A 25,849-nucleotide genomic window follows, 5' to 3' on the forward strand; every position below is an offset into this window, starting at 1 on the left:
GTATAATCTGTCATGCTGTTACTACTGCAAGACCCCAGGTTCAAACCAGTGGGCTTGCTGCTCTTGATAACATATCAAATATTGGGTTGTTTTTCAGTGATGTATACAGTACACCAACAATGAACTAAAATCCCACACTTGTGGGACTTTCAACAAAATCCTTCATGGTAATTAAATCCCATGCTCGTGTGACTTTCGACAAAATCCTATATGGGAACTACTTTAACAAATTTCATATGAAAATCCTCAGTCAGCAGTCTAGAATAGCATTCGCAAATGAAATAATGGCTGTGTTACCCTTCGTGGCAGTGAAATCAGATCAAGTGCCAAATGATATTTCTATGTTACATTTGCAAGATTGTGTCTATCTGATAGCAAATAGTAGTATGATAAGAATCTGAACAGCAATATGAAAGTATAGTGGAGCTATGTTGCCCTCTGCAGGCACCGACTGAAATATGGTGTACTTTCATGGTTTGCATTCATGCAGAATACATTACATTGATTCAGGATACATTACTTCACCTTTCCTTAACAAGGGACTTGATGCTCACTGGAAACCAGTGTCCTTTCTGGTAGTTCTATTATCAACACAACAAATTATGTGCAGATGCTCATGGATCAAGCCTCCCGGGCAGTATTTTGCATTCACCCAATAGGGGAATAACTAATTTGAGAAAAAAGCTAACTTACATGCTTTTTTGGCTAACAAGTGTACCTCAATCAAAAGTGATTTATGTAACAATCACCTATTCTTTCTTTTGTTACTTTTTGAACTTGATCCTGTTCTAGATTGTACTTTCTTTTTGAATAAACCTGATTTTAGGATGCCCCGGAGTGACAAGCTGGTAATCAAGCCGAATTTTTGCCTTTGTAATTTTCTCTCTACACCTGTAACAGCACAATCAACTCACAGCTTCAGAATTGGTTTTATTAATCCAAAAGAAGAAAACATTTCTTTTGAAAAGCTGCTACGTAAGTTGCATATCCATCTTATTTTTATAATACATAAAATCAAAACTTCAACAAAATCTGGTGACAAATCTTTCAGTTCTATTTCTTGTTAGCTCATCAATCACATTAAATGATATAAATGACATCCACGAATTTGGTTTTGCTGGGATTTCTTAACTTCATGCAAACAGTTTACAAAAAAATAAGAGATTTCAAGGAGGAGACTGTTTTGCTTGTAAAAGTTAAATGCAACTGTTTCCATAAAGATGTGGAGAAACTGCCTCTTGGAGTACAGGCTAAATCACTAGGTTTATTGGCAAATTTAACCTCTAGGAAGAGAAATTCCATGTAAACCTGCTGTTAGACTGACGTAACTAATTTTCCCATGAAAGGTACAAATGCATTTCTCCAGAAAAAGTAAAGGTTTTACTTCAATGAGGCTGTGATTTTCGATACAGACCCAATTTTGGATTCATTTTGTAACACGTAAAATAAGCTAGGGATTTCTAAATCATGCCAACCCAAAGAGAAGACAATACTAACTGTCAATAGTTTAATGATGTTTCAAAGATCAGTGCTTAACACAAATTTCTTACTTATCATTTACAGATGTTCTCACATGCATTGGTTAATTCTGCACAACGTAGAAAAAAAATTATGATGTTTTAAACTCACATAAGTAGTAACACAAAAATAATAATCAGTCAATGCTAAAAAATAACAAATGAAAATCTATACAGTTCATGTCGATCTCAACAATTCTTTACATGCAATAGCACTTAATATTGGAAATACTGCAATTATGATGTGCTCCAATGACTTAATTCACAAGTACGTATTACATATTTACAGTGCTTGCATCTCCTATATTATAAGAGAACTTCAATAACAACTCCCATTCATAGACAAGTTGTTATATAATGTCCCAACAGGACAAAAAACAATTATGTTAGGTAAACCTTGGCAGATATTCATTTGTCATGCTAGCAGGAATTAACCGAATCAAATGCTGGGGCCAATAGCCACATATCCACAAGGGTCCTGGCCTATGTTGGCACTCTCGGGGGAAGCAATGATGAAGGGTTGTGACTCTTTCAAGAAGGAAGGTTTTCTCTTCCAAAGGGCAGAAATGATGAAGATTTGTGACTCTCATGGGGTGGTAATTATGAAAGGTTGTGATCCTCTCAGAGGGAAGCAATGATGAAGGGTTGACTCTTTTAAAGAATGACAATTATGAAAGGTTGTGACTCTTTCAAGGACAGAAATGATGAAGAGTTGTGACTCTTCTTAAGGGTAGTAAATGCAAAGGGTAGACATGATGAAGAGGTGTGACACTCCCCCACATTGGAAGATATAAAGGGAAAAAAAAATTCATTTAAGGACACCCAAGGGAGATCAAATTGGAAAATAATATGTTAACCTCCAAGGCAATAATGGAAAGTGGTAACTCAATTCTTTTAAAATGCATTGACCCTTTCACCAACAAAGTACAGAGGAGATTTCATTCCAAGCACTGAAGGACTTCTCAATCATCACTCATGAATCCATCCAAACAAATCCTTCATCCATCAATTATTAATCCCTCGTGAAATCAAGAAAACAATCATCAAATCCACATCAATCATCACTCTATCTTGGGGTCCAGAAAACATATAAGCCATAAATCATCACTCTATCAAATAAAAATTCATGCAATTGTCATCCACCAATATATCAAACTAGCATTCACTATATTCTTACTTTCCAATCATCTAATCAACATTTACTTAATCACAACTCACCAATACCTCCGATCATTGAACTAAACAAACCCATTCAATTCATTCGTAAAAATATCAATCATTAAACAACAATCAAATGTTGAAGAAGAGGGGATTCTCATTCATACATACATATAGGGATAACATTAATATGAATCCATATTCCTCAATATATCTTTTACAAAGTTTTTATTAAAATTTGTAAATTTATTATAATTTTTTTAATAATAAATAATTTTATCTATTCTTTATTCCCACAAGCAATCTTACAGAATGAAAGGAGATATGTTAGGGACAGACACTGGACTAGTTCCCTCGAATTAAGGAGGCCGCCACAAGTGCATAAAATTGTCTTAGTTAGATGTTCCTATCATTTATGGGCCAAGGAGTGACTTGTCTTCATTGGATGATCTGCGCTCTTGGGCTTAATTGGGCTGAATAGTCTACCTCAATAACCCCATTCGCTCAAATTAAGTAGGCCACCACAAATGATGAAATCGTCTTGGATATTCCTTCCATTTGTAAGCCAAGGGGCAAGTTGTCTTAGTTGGATGTGTGCACTCTTGGACTTAAATTGGCTGAATAGTCTCCAAGCACCCATTGCAATTTTCCCTCTAAAAGCCCTACTATGGTTGATAATTTGACTATGGGAAATGGACCTATTGATGGCTTTGTTCTTAAAGTTCAAAACTATTTCATGATTTTTCTAAATAGATTAAGATGGTTCTTGATATATAGGCATTTCTATATGTTGTTGGATCCCTAACCCTAATAGAAATAATTGGTCTTGTGAAATATCTTTTAAATGTTATCCAACATTATTTCAGGATTTAAACCAAGATTAATCATGATAAAGACATTTCAGTGGTAAAGATATAGTTCTAACTATATTACATTACTTATTTTAACTAAACTTGTGATTTTAAAGTAAGATTTAGGATCATCCTAAAAAGTGACATCACAAGTTCAGCATCTCTATTCATTTCAGCTTCTATTCTGAATAACTATAGTGGACTCTAGTCAGCTACATTGCAAGCATTCATCTATGGGACAGAAGATGAATTAATTATACTTGTGCCATTTAAGAAAATGTTAGAAAGCCCATTTGCCCTAAGCTGAATATTCTTGTAAGATAACATTACTCGTCACGTCCATAAATGCTCGAGAAAGTGTAAAGATTTTATTTGCAAAATATCCAATCCACTATTCCACCGGCTTCCAACATCTAGCACCCATCACATGTGACCTCCCTTTAACGGTCTCTCACTTCATTGACTTGTTTTTAATTTTATCTTTAATGTGTGGTTAATATTAGATTAGCATTAAAATTATTGCTACAGCCAACGTTAAATGTTGTTAAAGTTGATTGTCCAGTCGTTTAAAAGGCTTATAAAAAGGGGCTGAATTATTTTTTTCGTAATCATTTCTTTTTATAGACTTGATCCCATCTCAGAACATTGTTTAATCATTAAGTACAGATTTAACTAAAAAATAGGCATTATAGCAAGAATTCGATTGTTAAATAGCCCTTGAACTGTAGCTCTAAACTGAGACTATTTTTCTGCAAAAGAGAATGTTTTGACATACTCTACATAATGGGCCTTGATGCATTGTAAAAAGCAATAAATTATACAGTGCCAAAAAGGGAGGGGACCACTTAATATTGAATAAAGTGGTATCTTGATCATACCTGTGAGCACTTTTGTTAGTTGTGTCATGACACTTGCATACCTTCTTAACTGTCATTTATTTTGAAAGGTGTATTCAGTCATGTCAGAGCAATTTTGTTAAGTCATTTCATTGTGCGCTTCCACACTTTCTTGAGCACCATATAAGGATGAACAATGTAGTCCATCAACATGCATTGTGATCTCAACACTTGTTACTACATCTGAATCCAGAAATGCTTTGCAAAAAGCATGAGTGGTTCCTTCCACAAAATATGCATGTCACTTTTCAGCACTGCAGGCTTGGAAACCAGACCAGTATGATGGTATTCAGTCTTTGAATCATGTGTAGGTTTCAGCAATAGTGATATTACTTCCTACACATCCAGAATGGGAAGTCATCTCACACATGTTTGTGGAGTTGTTCAGCAAGTGTAGATCATCTTCAGCATTCTCTATTTTTTATTGCACTACTGATTCTAGGGCAAGAATGTGATTCTACAGCAAGATCCAAGACCATCCCAAAACCGAGACATCACACAGTTGCTTCCGATTGTTAATGCAGGGATAGCTGTGAAAGAAATCTTTTATATCTATGATGCATCTATGAGTTTTGTTCCTTACTTCTCTTCAATTGTATTATTTGGATTTATTGCGTACGACATCAAATATGTGGATGTCTTGGTACCACGTCCATTTTGGGTACTGCTGGAGATTTGTTTCATATGACTTGTGTTACCCTTATTAATGTCGGCCGACTTCTAATTGAAGTCATCGATTACTATCGAGAAGGTGTCCATTCAGCTTCTATTGTTTCCACACACAACTCATGTTTGTGGCAGTTCTTTCTATTTCATCTTATTCACATTGGCGTTTTGATTAGTGTTGTCGCTGGAATCATTATGGTGACTTGGCACCGTTAGTTTGATGGCATGCTCTATTCTCATGACTCACCTGACATGTTTCATTGTTGGTCTCCTTACTATCATCCGTTCTTCTCTTTGTGTGGAACAGTTCTTTGAATTATTGTACACTATATATGCAAATAACGGTGGTCACTTGAATAATATAGATGGAGATATTTTTTTCTGTATTATTTCATTACTCTTGATGGTGTGTGCATCATATTCAAGTGACAAAATACTGGATGATTTTTCTTCTGCAAATAGAGAAAAGGTTTGGCAGACTTTATTCATCTTGATCAGTTGTATATTGTGTGAAGGATATTTGACTCTGTAGAGTCTTACTCCTATATGGTGGCTGTATTTTTGTGGTGAGAATTCTATGTTGTGAGAGCTATGATGAATAGCTGATGTATATAGTAGAGCTAGTGTATTTGAACCATGAAGAAGCCATTTATTGATTAACTGGTAAGAGTTATCAATCATATGCTAGAGATCATTGTATTGATCTTGATCATTCAATAAAGAAACCATTTTTTGGGTGTGGCTAGGTTTTTCCCTCAAGAAGGAGGGTTTTCCAGGGTAAATCTCTGTGTCTATTTATTCTTATGCCTTGAATAAGTTATCTGTTCTCTGCTTTTGCTATTCTGGTTTAAAAACTTAGCACCGATAAAGGTTTTTCCTTGGGTTTAAAAGCTTCCAAAGAATGCCCCTGGATGAGTGAAGCTTTTTTTCTATTGAATCTTTCTCTAAGGTATTGACTCCAGTTTGCATGTGATCATACACTTCGGTATTTTCCTATTGGATTCACCTATTGGATGTCTGAATTTGAGAATTATTTTTTATAGGTTTAGGACCCTGATCCTAGATTCCTAGGTATCATCAGAGAAAAATAGGATAGATATGATCATAAGTAATTTTCCATATTCATTATCTGGTCATCTTGAAGATATATAAAAAGTACATTTTATCTTTCTCCTGTGAAATTGAGGACTTGTCACGTAAAACTTTTTTTAAATATATCTAGAAATATTTTACCCTCCATGATTTGACGAGTCTCTATGATCAAGCACACTTACCAGTTTTAGGAATGAGTTCCATAACTGCATCAGCATTGACACAAGCTGCACTCTCTTCCACAACACAATTTATTGGCATCACTGCCCCTGCTAAAGCATCATAAGAATCCTTTTTTAATTTTTCCATGTCTGATTCTGTAGTATGCATCTCATTTGTCCTGCCTTGTAGTCCATTCGTTTCAATGTCAGATCCCAGAACCACAGGGGCTCTTCTGTGCACTTCATCCCCAATCGTTCTACAATGTCGTTTCAACTCCGATACCTCCCTTTGTAAAGCATTATCACAATCAGAAATTCCTTTAATAAATCTTGAATCACTACCATGATCAGATGATAATAAGAATTCCCTACAAACCTTTAATGCTCCCTCAGTAACAGGAGTCACAGGAGGACCCTTATCAACAGTGGAAAATGATCTTGAAGGTGTAATATTTGTAATGTTCTCTACATCAATATCATCATCACAAGACTGTATTTTTTTGTTTCTATTTGACTTCTGATCCATCAAATCTGTAATGCTATCCACAGGCCCACCATCTGTCTGAATCAATGCGTCTTCAATACCATTAGCCATTACCTGGTTAGTACCATGATTAAATACCAGAAATTCAGTAGCACTAGAAAAGCTAAGTTTATTTTTGGCATCTATAGTTGCAATAGATGGCTGCATGTTTTTGTTTGTAACTGACTCGTGATTAGTAACCTGTCCAGTGCCATCTGCCATTGCACCATCTATTTGTAGCGAAGTACCCTCAATACCATTAGCTGTTACCTGCTCTGTATTGCAATCAAGTGGAAGAAACTCCATGGCATCGGACAAGCTAAATTTATTACCATCTCTATTAGATTGGAATACACTGGCCTCTTCTAATCCAAGATTCTTCTCATTAATGCTTGTCTCAAACGTAAGATCGCTTTCCTTTAGCCTAAGGCCACAAATAGAAGTGTCTGGATTGATATGCACACATTTTTTATGTAATGAGACGCTATTGTTGTGAGTAGAAGATACAGAAACGCATTTTCTAGAACCTCGATGCTTTTTCTTTGCCCTAGACAAGGCATCTTTTTCATTGTTCAATTGACCAATCATAACCAGGCTTTCTTTCAAAACTACATCACCTTCCCCACTTGAGATAGGATCCCAAACTTCCAAGGCATTGAACCAGGCTCTATCTGAACCAACAATTCCATCAGGTGGATGGTTAGTGACTTGAATTGCCATCTTGTAACAGTTCTTTCGAGTTAATCCACGAAGAATCAGTGACCTACAATGAAGTGTCACATATTAGTAGATACAGTAGGTAATAATAATTGCTTATATGTGAAAAGGATGGTTTAAGATAATACACTTTCAGCTATTATTACATTATATCTTAACACATTTTTTCCAGTGAAAAGCATTTGGCCTTGCAAATTAGCTTTTCACCCATGTTTTTAAGACTGAAAAATACAAAACCACTTGCAAATAGTATGTATGTCTGATATTTTCTAAACTACAGTTTGACAAATTCTTTAAGAATATCTATACCTGCAATTCATCGAAATAGCTTTCTTCGCATGCTCTTTAGATAAACCAAACAGTGTAGACATATTCATAACATCATTAGGCCCTCTCAGTTCATTTACACTGGGAGCTGCACTGGAAACAATTATATTTCGTCCATGTGTCCACTCTACCAATATCTGCCAGCCATTTATCAGATTTGCATATGCACTTAAAAAATATGTTCCACATATCAGTATTGGGTAGAGAAGAATCATTTTTCAAAGCAAAACAGCCGGTAATCAAATGATGTAAGATTTTTCCAAATACTCAAACCTCATAGCATTTAGAAGTGGTATAATGAATGTTAAAAGTATATTAATTGCTAAAGGCAAAAGATAGATGCCTCCCAGTTTACAAACTTCCATTCTCTGTTCACTACTTCTGATCAGTTTTTCGAATCAATACAAGGGCTTTCTCTCTGAATCGGTTCACAAAGGATTCAGACCTTAGCTGTGTCCTAGTACTTCTGATATGTGCTATATTTTATCACATGGGAGAACCAACCATGTTTAAGCTCCAACACAATCACCTAGCAGTAGATTCATCACTGGTTGAATGAAATTGTGTTTCTTTTCAAAATTAGAAGTGTAACATAATCTTGACCAAAGCAATGGAGAAAATCTTGAATTTTAATCCTCTTCTAATACACTGAAGAGATTCAAAATATCAAGATACCTAATCACTTGTTTCCCTTATTGAATTTATCGTGGCCTTTATGGAGACAAACAAGAAGTTCTAACCTAACATATTAAACAAATAAGAAATTGAAGCAAACATTTGCCACAAGGCTAACTCAAGGACTTAAATTTTTTGTGTTCATTAGACTTCTATAATCAGTTCTTGTCTAAACACGTAACCTTTGGTAGCTTAGAATATGAAACATTTGGTGTGCCAAGTAAGCTACAAAAATAGGTATTTGAGAATATGTTCACCACCAAAAAAATTACATGTACAATGTAACTATGTTTGGCAGTCAACAATTATAAATCAGAAATTAAAAGATATCATCTGATTAAAGTATGATAAATAGTAAATACATTTCATAAATTGTACTCTATGTCATAGCTTAACTACCACAATTTTTTCTAAACACTGAATTAGCAAAGCCTGAAGATGAGTTGTTGGCAAGTTTTGACTCATCTCAATGCTTGGCAATTCCGAGAGAAAAATTCAAACTCACCAAATCAGAAATTCAAACATGGAAAATACATGAAAATAAGGCATTTTTGGTGCTAAACATATACTGTTTTTGCCTTTATAAGCCTTAAACACCCAATATAGCCCAATTAATTTTGCATGTCCTCCAAAGCAAGGTCAATGCAATGTGTTGTGCAACAGATCCATAGCAGTGACATATGCCTCTCTTAAAACATTTTCCCAAGTTGCATGTATGTTGCTGCATGTTCACCGAGAACTTGAATAAGAGTGTCTATGCTCACTTGTAAGACAATCTCATCCAACATCATACTAAAAGTTTTTCCATTCAAGTACCACCATCAGATCCGGGTCCGTACTAGGTCTAGATTCGCAAACTCGTACATATTCAATTTGCACATGCATCCCATGTGAATCCTCAAGAACCCACCAGTCAGAAAAGGCTTGTGGGCCCAAAAAAACTTTTTTAAAAAAAACATTTTTAAATTTATTTATTTTTGCATGAAACCCTAAAACAACCCCTTTTAGTTGTTCTCAAACTCATTTTTCACTCATTTGCTCTCTCATTCTTGCAAGTTTGAAGTCAAGTGATTGAAATCCAAGGAGATTGATTGTGGAATGACAAAATTATTTCCTAAATGTGGATTTGAGTGTTGAAGGTATGCATTTAAACCATTTTCTTTAGTTTTTTCTTACATTGTTTCAAGTTATTACGGATAATGCAAAAGTTTGTAGGGTTGCAGGTGCCACCTGGACAAATAGCTGACAAAATAGTTTCCAAAGAGAAAACACAATGCTTATAGTGGGAAACAAAAATCAATAAGACCACCCATTCCCCAAGCCTCTCGAAATCCTTTCTCGCCAATGCCATCTAGGGAAGATGGTGATGTAGAATAACTGCAAATCACCACCCGCAAGTGAGGCTCTTTAGATAAGGCATTTCAAAATGAGTTGAGAGATATAGCAGATGAAAAAGTTGGGTGTTGCATCTTTGTGAATGGTGTAATGAAAAGGTGCACACCACCTTATTGCATAATGAGAGAAAAAATGTAGAGAACCAACTAAAACCCATAAGAGATTCTTAGATTCAAATTGGTATCTACAATCTGAGATGGCTGGAAAGATTGCAAAAACCATCCTTTGATAAATGTTATTGTTGTGTCCCCTAAAGGGGCAATGTTTTTTAAGGAGGTTGATTGTGAGGAGCAAGTAAAAGATGCTGAACTTATTGCTCAGATTCTCATTGATTCCATAGAGGCAGTGGGTAGTTATAATGTTCTCCAAGTTATTACAGATAATGCAAAAGTTTGTAGGGTTGCAGTTGCATTGGTAGAGGCTAGATATGGTCACATCTTTTGGACACCATGCACCGTCCATTCATCAATTTAGTGATGCAAGCCATTGGCACCCAAATAGATTGGATGAAGCAAATATATGAGGATGAGGAGATTCAAATGTTTGTGACAAACCACCATATGTCACAAGCAATGTTCATAACTTTCTCTGAATTGGAATTACTACAGGTAAATTTTAAAATTTAAACTTATTTAGTTTCATAAATGAAATATCATTTGATGTCATTTTTACATAATTAAATGTGTTACTATTAACATGTTTTTAGGTGGCTAAAATCCACTTTGCATAACACACAATTGTCCTTAGACAACTTGTGAGGGTGAAGCAAGCATTGTCACAAATGGTGATTAGCAACCAATGGAGCATTTGGAAACAATCGAATACAAGAAGGACCCAAAAGGTCAAGGCAATGATATTGGATGATGATTGGTGGGCAATGACATTTAGCATTAATGAATAGTCAAACATCATAGATTCATAGTATGAAATGATCTAGTTTTAGAATTATGTATATTTCTCTTTCTTTTTTGAATATTTAATGCATTTATATATATATACTCACCACTCCTTATGAATTATATTTTCACGAAGCCATTCTCAAACCTGAATTGGCAACTTAGGTTAAGGCTTCATTACTTAATTCTCCCCTTGGCCCTTCGAACCAGGCAAATTTCAAACTGGTTCTTGGTTCTGATCTTGCTTCCCTTTTGGGTTCCACTCGGGTTCAAACCCAAGTACGTTGGTTCCTCCAGGTCGAACCGAGGTCAAACCAGGGCAGACCCAAGTAGACCAAGTACAAACCGAGTACAGTTCCATTGGGGACATTCTATAATTTAGTGCAGAAAACAACTATTACAGTATTTGAATAATGATTTTTAACATTACAAAACAAAATTTGCTGAAGTTCAAATATTTATTACATCAAATTAAACTAGCCCTCAAGATTTCTTCCAATGAAATTTTTATATCCAATTGTTGATAATGATCCTTGTCCAAATAATTGGAAGCTCTTTATAGCGACAAATTATATTTGAAACATTAAATAACATCTTCAATAGGTGAAGGGAGTTGCAAGCTACTTATGTAACATTTTTCAAGTAAGATAGTTAGTTACAAACAAACAAGCTCTTTGTACAATGAAAAAGTAAGAAACGTCGGACAACTTGGAAAGCAGTAATCTTATTAGTGCAATTGATCCCACTAACATTGACAATTTTTGCGAACCATCTAATGCCTTGGATGAAGAAGAAGATGAAGATTTAGATAATCCATTAAATGATTGAAACTTAGCATAAAGTTCTAATTGTTGAAAGTCTAAACAATGATACTTGAACTCGTTATTATTTTAAAAGTTTGGTGTTGATAACAAATATGATGCTAAGATTACATGTTTATAGTGTTTTTGTTGTTTTTATGATACTATGTAGCATTTTAATCTTAATTTATTTTTCTAGGCTCTGTGTGTGTGTGTCTGTGTGTGTGTATAATATTTATTTATTTTTTGTAGTAACAAACCCATACACCATTTCAAGATTTTGCCGTACCATCGAACAAGTTCTTTGAACTTGAACTTGAACTCGAACTGGTAACTTAGAGTTAAGGGTATCAATTGACTTCAAGAAAATTAGTAAAGCCGCTAAAAAATATGAGGGTGTGGTTCATCAAGCTTAAAACCCAAGGGTACTATAAATATGTTTTTTGATGTTCCTCCTATCCTTTACAACTAGTCGAATGAAATTAATTTGGCCTATGTCCTCCAAAAGAAGATCAAGACAATGGGTCCAAAAAAGTGATACATGCCTCTCTTCAAAAAATTTAATGTGGCAAACGTCACTTTTTTCAGAAATGATGCAACGATACAATTGAGGTGGACCTTGATTTCTTTCAAGCCTGTTCAAAGGCTCTTGAGGGTCCATCCTTTTGGAGATATGTTATTGGATGGATTGGATGGCTTTTCGCATAATGGGGAAGAGTGGGATTGGATGTGTGATCAGGGATTCTCAAAACAACAATTTGACGCTTGGAGCAAAGGCATTACCTAATGGATTGAATAATGTAGCAGAATGCTTGGCTCTTCCTTTGCAATTAAATTAGCATGGAAATGTGGAGCAAGGAAGATTTGTTTGCAAATAGTCATCAACGGAATAGCTAGAGGTAAAATGAAGTCCTAGCATTTAGGTGAACTCATTAGACGAATTAGGAGATTGCTTACAGAATTTGAAGAGATTATAAGGTATCTCATACTCTTAGAGGAAGAAATTGCATAGCTGACAAAATGGAAAACATTGGTGTTGTATTGCAAGATAGGGAAATTGAGGAATTGGTTTATAGTCTTCTAAATATTAATTAAAATTTTTAATTTTAAACATAGAATTGGCGAGCGATCGCAGTGGACTAAAATTTATTTGTTTTGGGAAGTTGGAGATTTCAAATTGTGTCTCAATAAGAAGGGGTGAGAGAAGACAAGACTTGCACAAAACAACGCACAAGGATAGTTGGTGAAGACATCAAACATCAACTCATAAATATAAGGAGGTTTTAGACAAACAAAGGACAACATAAGCAGATGCTCGATCCTGCAGTCCACCACATGGTAGAGCCATCCACACTTGACCTAACAAGAACATAGTGGGCAGAAACAATTTATACGGAGACAACAAGAATATCGCACACACTAGTTGCAGAATGGTATTAAAATACACATCGCAAAGAATACAATCAACCACGGGCATTGTAGCTTATGAATCGAGTCCTTTGTATAAACCTAGATTACTTTATTGACAAATTCAAGTTGTTAACTAAGTGGAGGTACAACAAACATAGACAAGGAAAAATATATAAGTATTGGTGCACTTGGGTAATACATGGATGTGACCTATGTACTGTTGTGAGGTTTTCACACCATCGCCCTAAAAATTTTGGGGACCCCCTTTTTTCTAATCGCCTTGGCAAATTTTTGGATTGTCCAACAATTTTGAGTTTTGAAAATTTTGAGCCTTGGACACCTTCAAGGCCAGTGGGGAGAAGGTTAGATTTATTTTCACCCGGTTTCAACTTGATTTTCCAGAGCTATCAATTTTGTCCTTAGGCCGAATAATTTTCTAATTTAATTTCAACTTGGCAGAATAAAGTTGTGAATTTTGTAAGACGTTTTCTTTTGAAAATTTGGTTTTAACTTTGTAAATTTGGATAATTTTCAAAAGAGAAATTTTTTAGACTTAAGTTTTTGGAAAATCTCAAATTTTTCTTTGGTGAAATTTTTTAAATTTTGTTGAAATGAGGAAAATTGCAAAAAATTGGTTTTTTGGTTCTAAATGCAATTTTAATTTTTTCTTTTTAATTTTTAGCTTGGCAAAATCAATTTGGTAGAAAATTGCAAAAATTGACTTTAATTGGATTAATTTGCCTTGAAAACTTTTGAGTTTTTAATGAATTTAGTAATTTAATATTGAAAAAATGGCTTTTGGTTAGCCAAAATCCAAATTTAATGACATATTAATTACTAAACCCTCATTAAATGGAAATATTTAACACCCTCAAGGCCATTTAATTTCGTTTTGCAATTGGAGCTAATTGGTAAATTTAAAAGTGCAATTTTCTTTTGGCAAAATTAATTTTTTTGAGCTAAGTATTTAATTGTGGGCCTTAACTTGAATTTAATTTTTGTTTTTTGTTTTCTCCTAGACCATGTAGGCCAGCTTTATGGAGAAAGAAAATTGGCTATAAAGGGAGTCTCCTCCCCATTTCATTTTCACAAATCATTTCTTCCTCTCCATGTGGACGAATTTTGTGGAGGGGCAGATTTTTTCCATACTTGGGCGAATTTTGTGGAGGCAAATTTAGTGGAGGGCAGTTTTTTGCATGCTTGGGCAATTTTTGCTTGCATTTCTCCATTTTCAGACCTTGGCGATTTTTCTTGTGGGCAGATTCTTGCATATTTCGGTGGTTTTCCTCCATTTGTGGGCTGCGATTTGTGCCCTAGGTAGCATTTTGGGCAGATTTCAGACTTCATGCTTGGGCGGATTTGAGACAAAGGCAAAATCTTCCATTCTTGGCATTTTATTGAGACAGATCTGATTCTGATTTTTGAGCAATTCATGGTGAAGGTCTGATTTTTTCCTACTTAGGACTGCATTTTTATACCAAATTTTGGCAATTTTGTTGGGAGAAGAGATACGTATGAAAGTTTGATTTTTGCATAGAAGGCAAGTGTTGGATAGTTTTAGGAGTGTAAATTTCTATTTGCAAAGGAATTTGAACTACTTGAAAGTCATATCCTAGGTTCCGAATAGTCACTGTAAGTTTATCGGTTAAGGTGAATTTTCATCATCTAGAGTTGCAAGGAGTACTTAAGCTGACATCCATCTTTCGTTCTAGTCTAAGGATTGCTTCACTTGGTTTTTTTTGCCTTTTGGTCCACCACTCTACCATCCCGTAATAGGGCGACGAGCATGGAGGATGATAGTGCAAGTAAGAATCCCAAGCAGGTGAACACTAAGAAAGACAAAGAGGATATGATGCCCAATACTTCCTTCTTCTCGAAAATAAAGAGAATAACCGACACCAATATCTGTACAGTGGACATGATACGGATGAGGGACAGACTGAAGGAAGGACAATCCCCCTTGGCAAAAAGGATTTACAAGAGTGGAATTGTACACGCAGCGGCCTTTCCTCCCACATTGCCTTGTCCAGAATTGATTATGGAATGTGCATCCAGATTTGATCTAAACAGTAATTCCATCATTTTTGATGAAGGGAAGAGAGTGTTGGCTAGCATTGGCGAACAAGCAATTGAAGAAACATTCAACATTCCCCAGCACAAAGGCATGACGATTGTAATGATGGATCAAGCAACTAAATCATTTCAAGATAACCAAGAGGCCTATTACACGCATCTAAAGTAGAATTGGATACGCGAGGGAAGAAAAGGAGTTAACAGATCATCAAGGCTTACAGTGGCACTTGATTTTGAGGATATTAGAAAAGAGGATGTCAATGAAACAGATTTTGGATCGAAGTTGGATGAGTTGGGAAAGGTTGCTATCAAGAAAAAGCATTTGGGCACCCTTTCCTCTCTCAATGCTTTTATTGGATTTGAGAAAGAATATGAGAAGGATCATGAAAGGATACTACAAGCAGCAAGTGGCATGGCGAAGTCAGCGAAACTCAGGGCAAAGTACACACTCTGTCCTCCTATGGGAGAAGTTAATGAAAGGTTAGCTAAGTTCATTGCCTTAGCTAAGAAGATGAAAGAAAAGGGAAGAGTTATATTAGAAGATCATTTGATGTAAGCCCAAGTGGCAATTTCCCTTTCTTCTAGAATAGGACAAGTGTCTTTCTGATTGGCCACCATTTTGGTGCCTTCTCATTGGTTGCCACTTTTTGCACTTTTTTCATTGGTCCATTGATAAGGTGGCAGCTTCTCATTGGCCGATAGGGTTTTGAGGATCCAATCTGGATCGTTGATCTTGTTTTGATCTCCACCGTCCGTTGTATTTTTGGCCCCTATAAAAGACCATTTGCTCTCATTTGTAAAGGGTTGGAGAAATTGTTGCGAAGATAATACCAAAATGCTCTCTTTTTCATTGTTGTGATTGGCATGTTGATCAAGAACATTGGGTGTTATTGCATGTTTTCTACTTCCACTTAGTTAGATTTCCTTTCAAGTTGTTAAAGTTGGTTTCATTTCAAGTTGTTTAAGTGAGGTTAAAGTAGATGAATAGTTGTATGGTAGCATTAGTAAATGTTTGATAGGGGTCAATACTAGGCCACTAGCATCCTAGCGGCTGGTTGGGAAGCTTTGTGTGGTAAACTAGTTTATTATTCCTTTGAATCATTGCACCTGTGGAAGTGAGGCCGCTGGTCAGCTCTCATTAGGTTTGATCCCCGTCCATTTGCTAACCTTCCATTCATAAGAGTAGGAGTAGAATAGTAAGTAGCTGGGTAGTCAAAGCTTAGAGAAGTAAGTTAAGTGATAGAACTCATCTATTCACCTTCCACCATCATCGCTTTCCCATCAACATCACCATTGGCATACACATCCTCCGTCACCACCACCATCAACATTATCTGCCTCCGTACATTTCAAAAACCGAGCCACCATCACCTTCATCCCACCAAAGTCCAAGTCATCCTTGAATGAATAGCGTAAGGCCACCTACGTGATTACCACCAAATCACATCGATAAAACTGAGTGAGTATCCAACAGTGTAAGGAACATTGGAGTTATACTCATGTCTCATGAGCATTAACTTTTCAAGAGAGGAGTTGCATGTTTGATATCCCATATTAAATATTCAAATCCTAATATGTTATGTAAGTGATACAAAACTCGCATCAACATATACCCATCACGATCAAAACTGAAATGGTACTTTGTCCATATATTACATTTTAAATAAGGAATTTAAAAAGAGAACAATTTCTACAAGCTTATGAAGACAAGTTGAACAATGCCATTAATTTCTTTAATTGAAGGGCATTATCCTTTGACTACATAAGTATTCTTTTTTAGTACAATAAGTATTATATTCCTAATATAGTAAATCTCTCTTACTTGTATTTCTATACATATTATAAAAGCTATTTGCTTTGATCTTTTCTTTTCTCTCTAGGAATGTTCTCACAGAAAAAGGAAAATTGATATCAGATTCAGAGGGAGTGACACTTCATTAGAGGCAACATTTGATGAGGAGCTCAAAAGATTGATATTCAAAGTTAGTCTGAGAATCCTTGTGTGACTGCATGATTTAATAGGCCTATCCCTTGTGTACTAATAGAATATTATAATGTTTCTTATATGGTCATCTTAGTTAGTTTTAGTTTATTAGGCAGTTTCTATTTTCATCTTTAGTTCATGATTGGTTCTTTTAAAAACATTGTCTTTGTAAATCTATATAAGGATCTTTCATCTCCTTTGTTTAATACAAGTTACAACTACAACAACATCGATTTACCATAACATGGTATCAAAGAAGGTCAATGGGATTTCATAAATTTTGGCAGATTTTTTAAGAAAAATTCAAGCATTTGCTAATCTGGAACTTTTTCCAGAAATTTGCTTTTTGATTTTTAGAAATAAAAATCGTTGTATTTTATGAAACTTTTGTGGTTTGTCTTTGAGGAATTTTGCTAGAAATTGCAAGCCTGGTTAACGGTTTTGATCTTGTAATTTCTTGGTTGCAAGAAAAGTTTTTGATTTTTTAGAGTTGCATGTGCTGATTTACCATGCAAAGTCTCATGTTTTGCTGCCCTTGATGGGTTTTCATAATTTTTTCCCTTAAAAAATTTTGATGGGTTTTCATAATCCTTCAAAATTTCTCACGAGTTTCCATTAGTATTTCCCTTAAAAAAATCTTACGGGTTTCCTTTCTGGGTTTACAATTTTTTCCTTGAAAATAATTTGGTGGGTTTTATTGTTTTTCCTCAAAAACGAAGCTTTGTATTCTCTTATTTGTGTCTCGGATTCTATTTGGTTTTGATTGATTTTCCACCTCAAAACATACTAGGTTTTGATCAATTTTTCACCTCAGAAAATGTGTTGAGTTTTCGTCGATTTTTCTCCTCGAAAATCATGGCTTTTTGCAGCTTGTTTTGAAGCATCATGCTCACTTGCAAAGTTTGGAGGGTTTGTCGATTTTTCCTCAAAATCGTGCTAGTTATTCTCAGTGTTTTTCTCTATCTCCGGGGAAGAGCAGCTTTCTTATCCAACATCAAGTTGGATACTTTATGATGATTTATGGTCAGAAGTTTTGTTGATTCTAGGAGGGTTAGTGGCAGACTCATCTCAATGGCAAAGTCAGTGGAAGGCTCTTGTCTCTTGTTGCAAAGCATTCAAAAGAAGAGGACACCCTTCTTTGTTTATTTCTAGATGAATTTTGGCTTCTTCGTCATTAACATTTTGCAGATCTAGGGAGGGTCTCAGCAACAGCATAATGTTTTGAAGAATTTGTGACCAAAAGACAATTGTTTGACAATGACCATTAAGGAGAGGGTATCAGAATATTATAATGTTTCTTTATTGGTCATCTTAGTTAGTCTTTAGTTTATTAGGTAGTTTATATTTCCGTCTTTAGTTCACAATTGTTTCTTTTAGAAACAGTCTTTGTAAATATATATAAGGAGCTTTCACCCCTTTTGTTTAATACAACTACAACAACATCAATTTACCATAACATGTACGTCATGAGGAAGTGACAACTTCCAAATGATTATCATTGGTATTTGTAGAAGTTATTGAAAGGTGACGATCTTACAATAACTTAATATTCTATTATGATGGATATCTTATGATGTCTAAGCAAATCATGATAGATTATATCTTGCATGGTGTATTAAGTTCGTTAAACAGACCATGAATGTTCCTATGGTATCATTGAGGATACGTGTGTACATACCTTATTGGTGAAAGTCATGCAAGATGGTGTTCAGGAGTTCATTACTCAAATTACTTGGTGAATATCATGCAACTTGATGTTCAAGAGGCCATTACTTAGAAGTACTTGGTGAATATCTTGAAACTTGACGTTCAATAGGCCATTACTCTTAATATTATTTCTCAAAGTACTTGGTGAATGTCATGTGACTTGATATCATGAGATGATATCTAAATGGTGGATATCTTTTGTTCAAAGATATCCTTTAAACTTGTCATTCTTGATATTACGTTGAGGTAATATTTAACCATGTGTTATCCTCCCTAGCTAAGAGGGAGTATTAATGTAGTAGCTTCAGCCAAATTTAATTGATCTAGAGATGATCCCTCTATGGTTATTGATTAAACATCAATGTATTTGATTAAACGTCAATTAGACATATCTACTTATGTATATATAGTCTCTAATGGCAATTAACTTACAATAAGCATATTGATTAACATAGACACATGTCTCTTCTACTCCTATATACATACATTCAGATCCAATTGAAAAAAACACAAATCCATGGCATTTCTATTATATGTGCAGTGATCCTAAAACCTAACAATAACAGTCAGATTGGATAACTAGAAATGAACCTAGAATGCAACTGTGAACCCTGTCACAAATTTTCCACAACTGAACCAGGTTTACGTCTAATTCACAAGAAGACCCCTGAAGGTTTCCATCCTCAAGATCTTCAATAGAAGTTGAAGCTTTTTTAATTTCTTCAAGAGAAATCTCAAACCAAATCAATATACAAGCATACCCAAGTGACTCTCCTTTTAATGTCCAATGTCATCACTCTTCGACTTCTCCTACCCTGTCTCCTTGTCTTCTGCCATTTCGTCTCTTATTAAGGCCCTTATAATATTAAATTGTCCCTTTTATTAATTTGCATTAAGCTCTTATAAGCCAATTTATAAAATTATTTTTTTTCTGATGTCCCAAAAAAGGGGACATTACAGTCCTCTCGTCTTGAGATTGCTCGTCCTCAAGCAATCATGAATGTTGCAATTATTCCTAGATCCCATATATATATATACCAGAAGCTTTGCAACCTAGTCAAGAAACTGTGAGATAACTATTGCAACACATCTATCCATAGGATCCATGGATCCCATGTCAATCTAAAAAACATTGATGCATCTATTTGTTGTGCTACTTTGATAACAATTGCTCCAAGCCCAAAATTGTGTCACAACTCATCATAAACCCCAAAAAGTAAAGTGCTCATCCTATCAACTTTGGGATCCCAAACCAATCTGTTCCTCTGACCCTAGGAACGAATGTGTGTCCTCCTAACATCTTATCTAGAAATCACCCCATCACTATAGTCTTGTGGCCAAGTCCCATCACCAGTTCATGCAACTGAGTCCCAAATTTTGCAATCAATTTTATCCTCGTTATGTTAATTAGGACCTTCATCATCTAATTCGAAAAGTGGGTTATCAAATGTCCAATCAGCATCTACCTCAAACAAAGAATTATCTACTAGCTGATCGTGATCCAAAATTTTATTACTTGATCTCTTGGGGCAGCGATCCAAGTCAAAATTTTGTTGAATACTATCCAACTTCTTAATCACTTTCTGGAAAAACTCATACCTTTCTTTATCCACATATTCCCTGGTTTGGTTGGCAGCAACAATCTGATTTCCTGCTTCATGAAGAGCAACACATGTATATCCAATGCCTTTAATCTCATCCCCTTTTTTCCTTAATTGGCAAGCATATAATTTAGCAACCTTTAAAATATAATCCCTGACTGAAAGCAAACATAAATACTTTGATTTCAAAGATTCGAAGGCTGCTTTGACTACCTGTAAATCAGCAACAAGAGAAACACTTTCCTTTCCCCCTTCTTCATTTTCCATTTGAGCCTTCTTGTAGAGATCCTCAATAACCCCATGTGTGTCATCATAACATACTAGAGCTGCAATAACCATCTCTTTTGTAACTTTCAGCTGATTGTTAAAAGCTTGCTTCTCATCATTGTCATATTCAAATGCATTTTCCATTTGGACATCCAAATCACCATCGCCCTGGAATGTCATCTTTGTGAGGTCCTCTAAATCACTTTCATGTCTTAAAGAGTTGCTTCTATAAAGAGAAAATGATTCATTGCTCCTCACCGAAGTGTCGTCAACGTCATTGTAGACCTGAAACTCCCTATTTGATTGATTTGTATGCAAGGACAAGATTGGTCTAATGTCATTATTTTCAAGCAAATTTTCATCATGTAAAGACTCCAACATGCTTTCTCCTTTAGCAAGATCATCCTCGTCAAGATGCTTGTCTATAACCAGCTCTAAGTCACCAATATAGAGAGTTGAATGACCAATACTTGTGTTATTTTGTAGGGACAAAGCTGTCAAATCTTTATATTCTTCATTGCTGGCCTGAATTTCTTTGTTTGCCTTAACTTTATTATAATCCTCACAAATGTGATTAGAAGTCCAATTTTTCTAGCATTTAAGGCAATCTGCTCTCTTCTCATTTGGTTTTGCTCATTTTTAGAGACCATGCAACTTGTTTACCTATTGTTATTAGCTCCTCGTCGGTCATAAGCTCCTTCAATATTTTAGTAACATGCTCAATCAATCTTTTGGAAAATTCGTATGCAGCAGATCAGATAGTAATTTATTGCATATTTCATTGTTTTCTTCAAGGATTAAGGACATAATTGTGTGCATGCAAACCTTCACATTGTCTAGATGATGCTCCCTAATCTCAACAAGGAAACATTAAAACAGGTGAAAAATCATATCATTACATTCAAGATCCAACATAATAATGAACCGTCTAGCTCTTGCCATGATTTCTAGAATCGTAGCCCTTTTCCCAAAGGTGGGGGGTTTGATGTCATGTAATCCACGTAGGCTCTCTACAATTAGTTGTAGGACCTTCATTAGTACGTTATCATCATAAGGTGCTACAGGACCTGTTATTCAAATAATCTCACTAAGACATGAGGCAACTGCAATTCTAATATCTTTACTTCAATGTTCAAATAACCAAAGTTGAACCAAAGCAAGCATTAAGGGCTGAAAAGCCCAGCTAAGAAGTCTCCAATCTGATTGGTTTATTTTGATCAAACATGTTTTCAATTCTTCCAATTTAGGAAGAGGAACATCCAAGTCTTTACTGATTCTAACTGTAAACCAATTATATACAGCCAATTGCCTACTTCCTGTTCTTTTTGCAAGTTCCTTAGCTGTTTACCATTTAATGTCTCATTAAATTCTTGCGAAAAGAGATTGCTTTTCATTTTTTCCATTGAATAAATTCCGCTTCTTCCCAGCTCTGATGCACACCTCCACTGAAGCATTTTGCAATATATTGCTTAATTTTGTCTTCATTGAAGATTTGACAAACAATCTGCATATAATCTGATTTCTAGATACCACTGTATGCTGTCATTAGCAGCAGAACATGGGCGGCTAATTTAATCTGAAACAGCAACATAATATGTTAAGATTAATGTTGAACCCATTTCTGACGGAGGTATCACTAGAACTTACTGGTACCGTTCTTGTTACAAGCACTGTTGTTATTGCATTTTTCTTCAAACTGATAGAGTTTAGTTTCTCCAGGTATATCCTGCAGCTATTTTCAAAGGCAAACATCCCGATGATAGTCTTAATTGATTGGTATGATAACTTATGATGTCACTCTTCAATTAATGTGATTGTCTACTAGATATATATGAGGTTGTGAATACAGAATATGTACAATTGAGAATAAATTCCTTATTCCCCCTGACCAAGTTCTTTCAGAAATACCTTAGGCTGAGACATGAGTTGTTGTTAACACCATGAACCTCAATATAGGTTGAGAGTAGTGTCTTCTAAACCCAGCAAACAAGCAGATATGCAATCATTAAACTCAGAAAACACAAACCAATACCACAAACTCCAGCTTCATGGCAGAGAAGCCAAACAGCTCCCGGCAATGCTCACAATGTATTCCAGTGCAACAAATGCACAGCAATGAAAAGACACTTTTGAACTCGCTTACTCAACTCCAAATATCGGAGGGCTATAGAGAGAACTCCAATTGTTTGTTCCCCATTCACGACTCTCGCCGTCTGCATTGAGAAAACGATATTCTTCGTGGGACTTTGTTTGGAATGCAAGCAGTTCCCATCATTTAGCACATCGCTTTCTGTTCATGAATTTGGAAATCTTTGCAAATGAAGGCAAGGTTTTACGGCAATGATTCAACGTCGGAAATCTTTGCATCCAATGTTCACTGCAAATGTTACTCTAGTAATATTGTTCAGTGTATTCTCCCTTGCACAGAACTTTGTTTGCCTCCTGTGAAAACCGATGGATTTGAACTTCAGGTACCTCTGCCTATAATTTTAACCGACGCCATCAATTTCCTTACAACCATTGGTTCTTTACAGTAAAGCTTCCACCAACGAGAATGCTCGAATCAATATAAAATTCCTTGGACTATATTTTTAGCATAAATATATTTCGAGCTCTTCAATATTTTACTCCACACTTCTTAAATTCTAATGTTGCACAGAATAAATATTTGCTCCCGACAAGAATTCCATAGTTTACCTCTTAAGTATTTTCCATGTCAATATTAAATGAATTCCTCCTGAAATGCAACTGTGAACTCCGTCACGAATTCACCACAGTTGAACCATGTTTGCGTCTGATTTACAAGAGCCCCGAAGGTTTCCATCCACAACATCCTCAATAGAAGTTGAAGCTTCCTTAATTTCTCCAAGGGAAATCTCTAACCAAAACAATATCCAAGCATACCCAAATGAAACAATCTCTCCTCCTTTTAATGTCCCATGTCATGACTCTTCAGCTTCCCCTACCCTGTCTCCTTGTCTTCTCGTCATTTCGTCTTTTATTGAGGCCCTTATAGTATTAAACTGACCCTTTTTGTTAATCTACATTAAGCTCTCATAAGCCAATTTAAAGATGTTTTTTCTAATGTCCCAAAAAAAGCGACATTATAGCAGCAAGCAATGACGAGGGGTGGTGTAAGGGAAGTCCAGGGGTTGACATCAATGATAAAGGATTTGAGAAAGGCAAAGGAGATTATTTTTTGTTTTTCCTAGTTTGGGCTAAAACGACAAGTCACGCTGGTTTGTTTGATTGTGAGAAAGCAATCGGAGCCAATTTCTACCTTGAATCGACAAAGTTGATTACTGGTGTTAAGGGAGAAATGAAAAAGAGAAGGCTGGTTGAGGTTTTTAAAATCGTTGAGGACAAGTTTTCCTCTATTTTGGAAAGATTTTTGGGGCCAAATACCTGCAAAAGGATTTTTGTCCAAGGACATACTTGGATATTTCGTCTATGTTTTGCACATGGGCTTTCCAGCTCTCTGCAAGTAGGGGAGATGCAGAGAAGGTCTTCTCTATGTGCATGGCACCTGATTAGAGGTTTGGGCAGGAGAATTGACAAGAGATAGTGGACGTGGGTGTTGGCTTTAGACAAGGGAGGGGTTGTAGCGTTGAATTGAGGGTGCTATGGAGGATTACAACCATTTATTGTGTTCAATTTCTTAGGGCCAAACATTCAGCGGTTGGTCGAGGCTAGGGGTGGTTGGTTGTTGTTGTTGGAGTATATAGTGCAGCTTGAGGAGACTAGAGTTGGAGCAAGGAAGAGATACTAAACACATGTCATAGAAATTTGTTCCTGATTCGGTGGATGGAGTGCCTGCAGAAGGACAAACGGAACCCAAACTTGAGCACTCACCAGGTAAGTTTTTAACCAAAGGCGAAGTCATGGAGAATGAGTCTTGGGATGTCATGCTTCATAGGTGGGGGCACAATGTATGAATGATGTTCCTCCAATGCAATGTAGAGGCCAATTTTGTTTAGTAGGGCATAATTTAGCAATGTGACTCTATATAGATTAGGGGTATGGTTTTTGTCGCTGCTATGTACAAGTTGATCAGAAAATTTAGCTGTGAGGCCATTGTAGTAATGGAGTTTCTGATGTAATGATCTACTTTAAATATTTATAAAATTATTACTTGCAAAAAAAAATGTAACAATTGTGCAAAATTTTATAAGTTGGCCTTTACAACAATCTCCTCCAACATGAAGCTCAAATTTTCTATGTTCTTTATTTTGTTAAAGGCATCAATTTACTTCCAAAAATCAACCTTAAAATTTGACATGAGTGTGGTTCCTTTGATTTGTTTACCCGTCTAAAATATCCACCATTCAAAGCCACTAAAAACTTGACAAGAAATGTTTCCAAGACGGGGAGACAGAGGAGCCTTAATTTGGGGGCGGTGGGGGGATAGTGAGGGGACAGTGTGGGGGGGCAGCTGGGGTTGCATATACTATACATATGGTACTTAAAATGCTAGTTATGAAAAGATGTTTTGCAATATAAGATATAAAGATGTGAAAGAGTAAATACTTGAACACTGCATTGAATTAGAACATCAAACATTGGGCATAAATAGTTGAATCAGCAAATAGTCAACACCGGGACATTCCCACATCCTCGACAGAGCTGGCAAAATCTAGTGGTGCCGCTAGGGACGGGGGAACGGAGTCCCCGAGTCCCGGATGCATCCCCGTCTCCAGGGCGTGGGACAAATAGGGGGGTACGCGTCCCTCTGTTACTATGATACACACACACACACACACACACACACACACACACACACACACACACACACACACTCTCTCTCTCTCTCTCTCACAAATCCTTATGAATTGTTGAAGATTGTAGCTGTGATAGAGATCTTATCTCTGATTTTCCTATGGAGAAAATACCTCTATATTGGTTCAACAACTAGAGAAGATATTTAAGATAATATTTGAGATAATATTATATGGAAAAAGGACATGTGCCATGCGAAGAGCCATGTGTTTGGAAACATGAATCTTATATTTGGAAATTAAAGAGATCTTTAGGTGTAATATGAAGTCTCCAAATTCTATTTAAATATGCGATTGCATTGTACTTGGTAAGTGGAAAGCATTGTGCTTGAATTTTTTATTATCGATTAGAGCAATT

At 35.8% G+C, this 25,849-nt stretch overlaps 1 protein-coding gene across 1 annotated transcript in view; it reads right to left on the reverse strand.

Annotated features, from left to right (window-relative positions):
- Positions 1–269: 269 nt before the first annotated feature.
- The window catches only part of GAF1 (Polymerase/histidinol phosphatase-like protein), a 69,353-nt gene continuing 43,773 nt past the window's right edge, over positions 270–25,849 (reverse strand). The window contains exons 5-7 of the mRNA XM_089800310.1: positions 7,891–8,045; positions 6,363–7,627; positions 270–891 (exon numbers count right to left, since the gene is read on the reverse strand). Of these exons, the coding sequence (XP_089656436.1) occupies positions 746–891; positions 6,363–7,627; positions 7,891–8,045 (1,566 nt within the window). The 3' untranslated portion in view covers positions 270–745. The remainder of the gene's footprint in view (positions 892–6,362; positions 7,628–7,890; positions 8,046–25,849) is intronic.

Source organism: Cupressus sempervirens, chromosome 9 (genome assembly GCF_028749045.1).
Source record: "Cupressus sempervirens isolate cs-2001-9-10 chromosome 9, ASM2874904v1, whole genome shotgun sequence".
NCBI classification, from domain to species: Eukaryota; Viridiplantae; Streptophyta; class Pinopsida; order Cupressales; family Cupressaceae; genus Cupressus; species Cupressus sempervirens.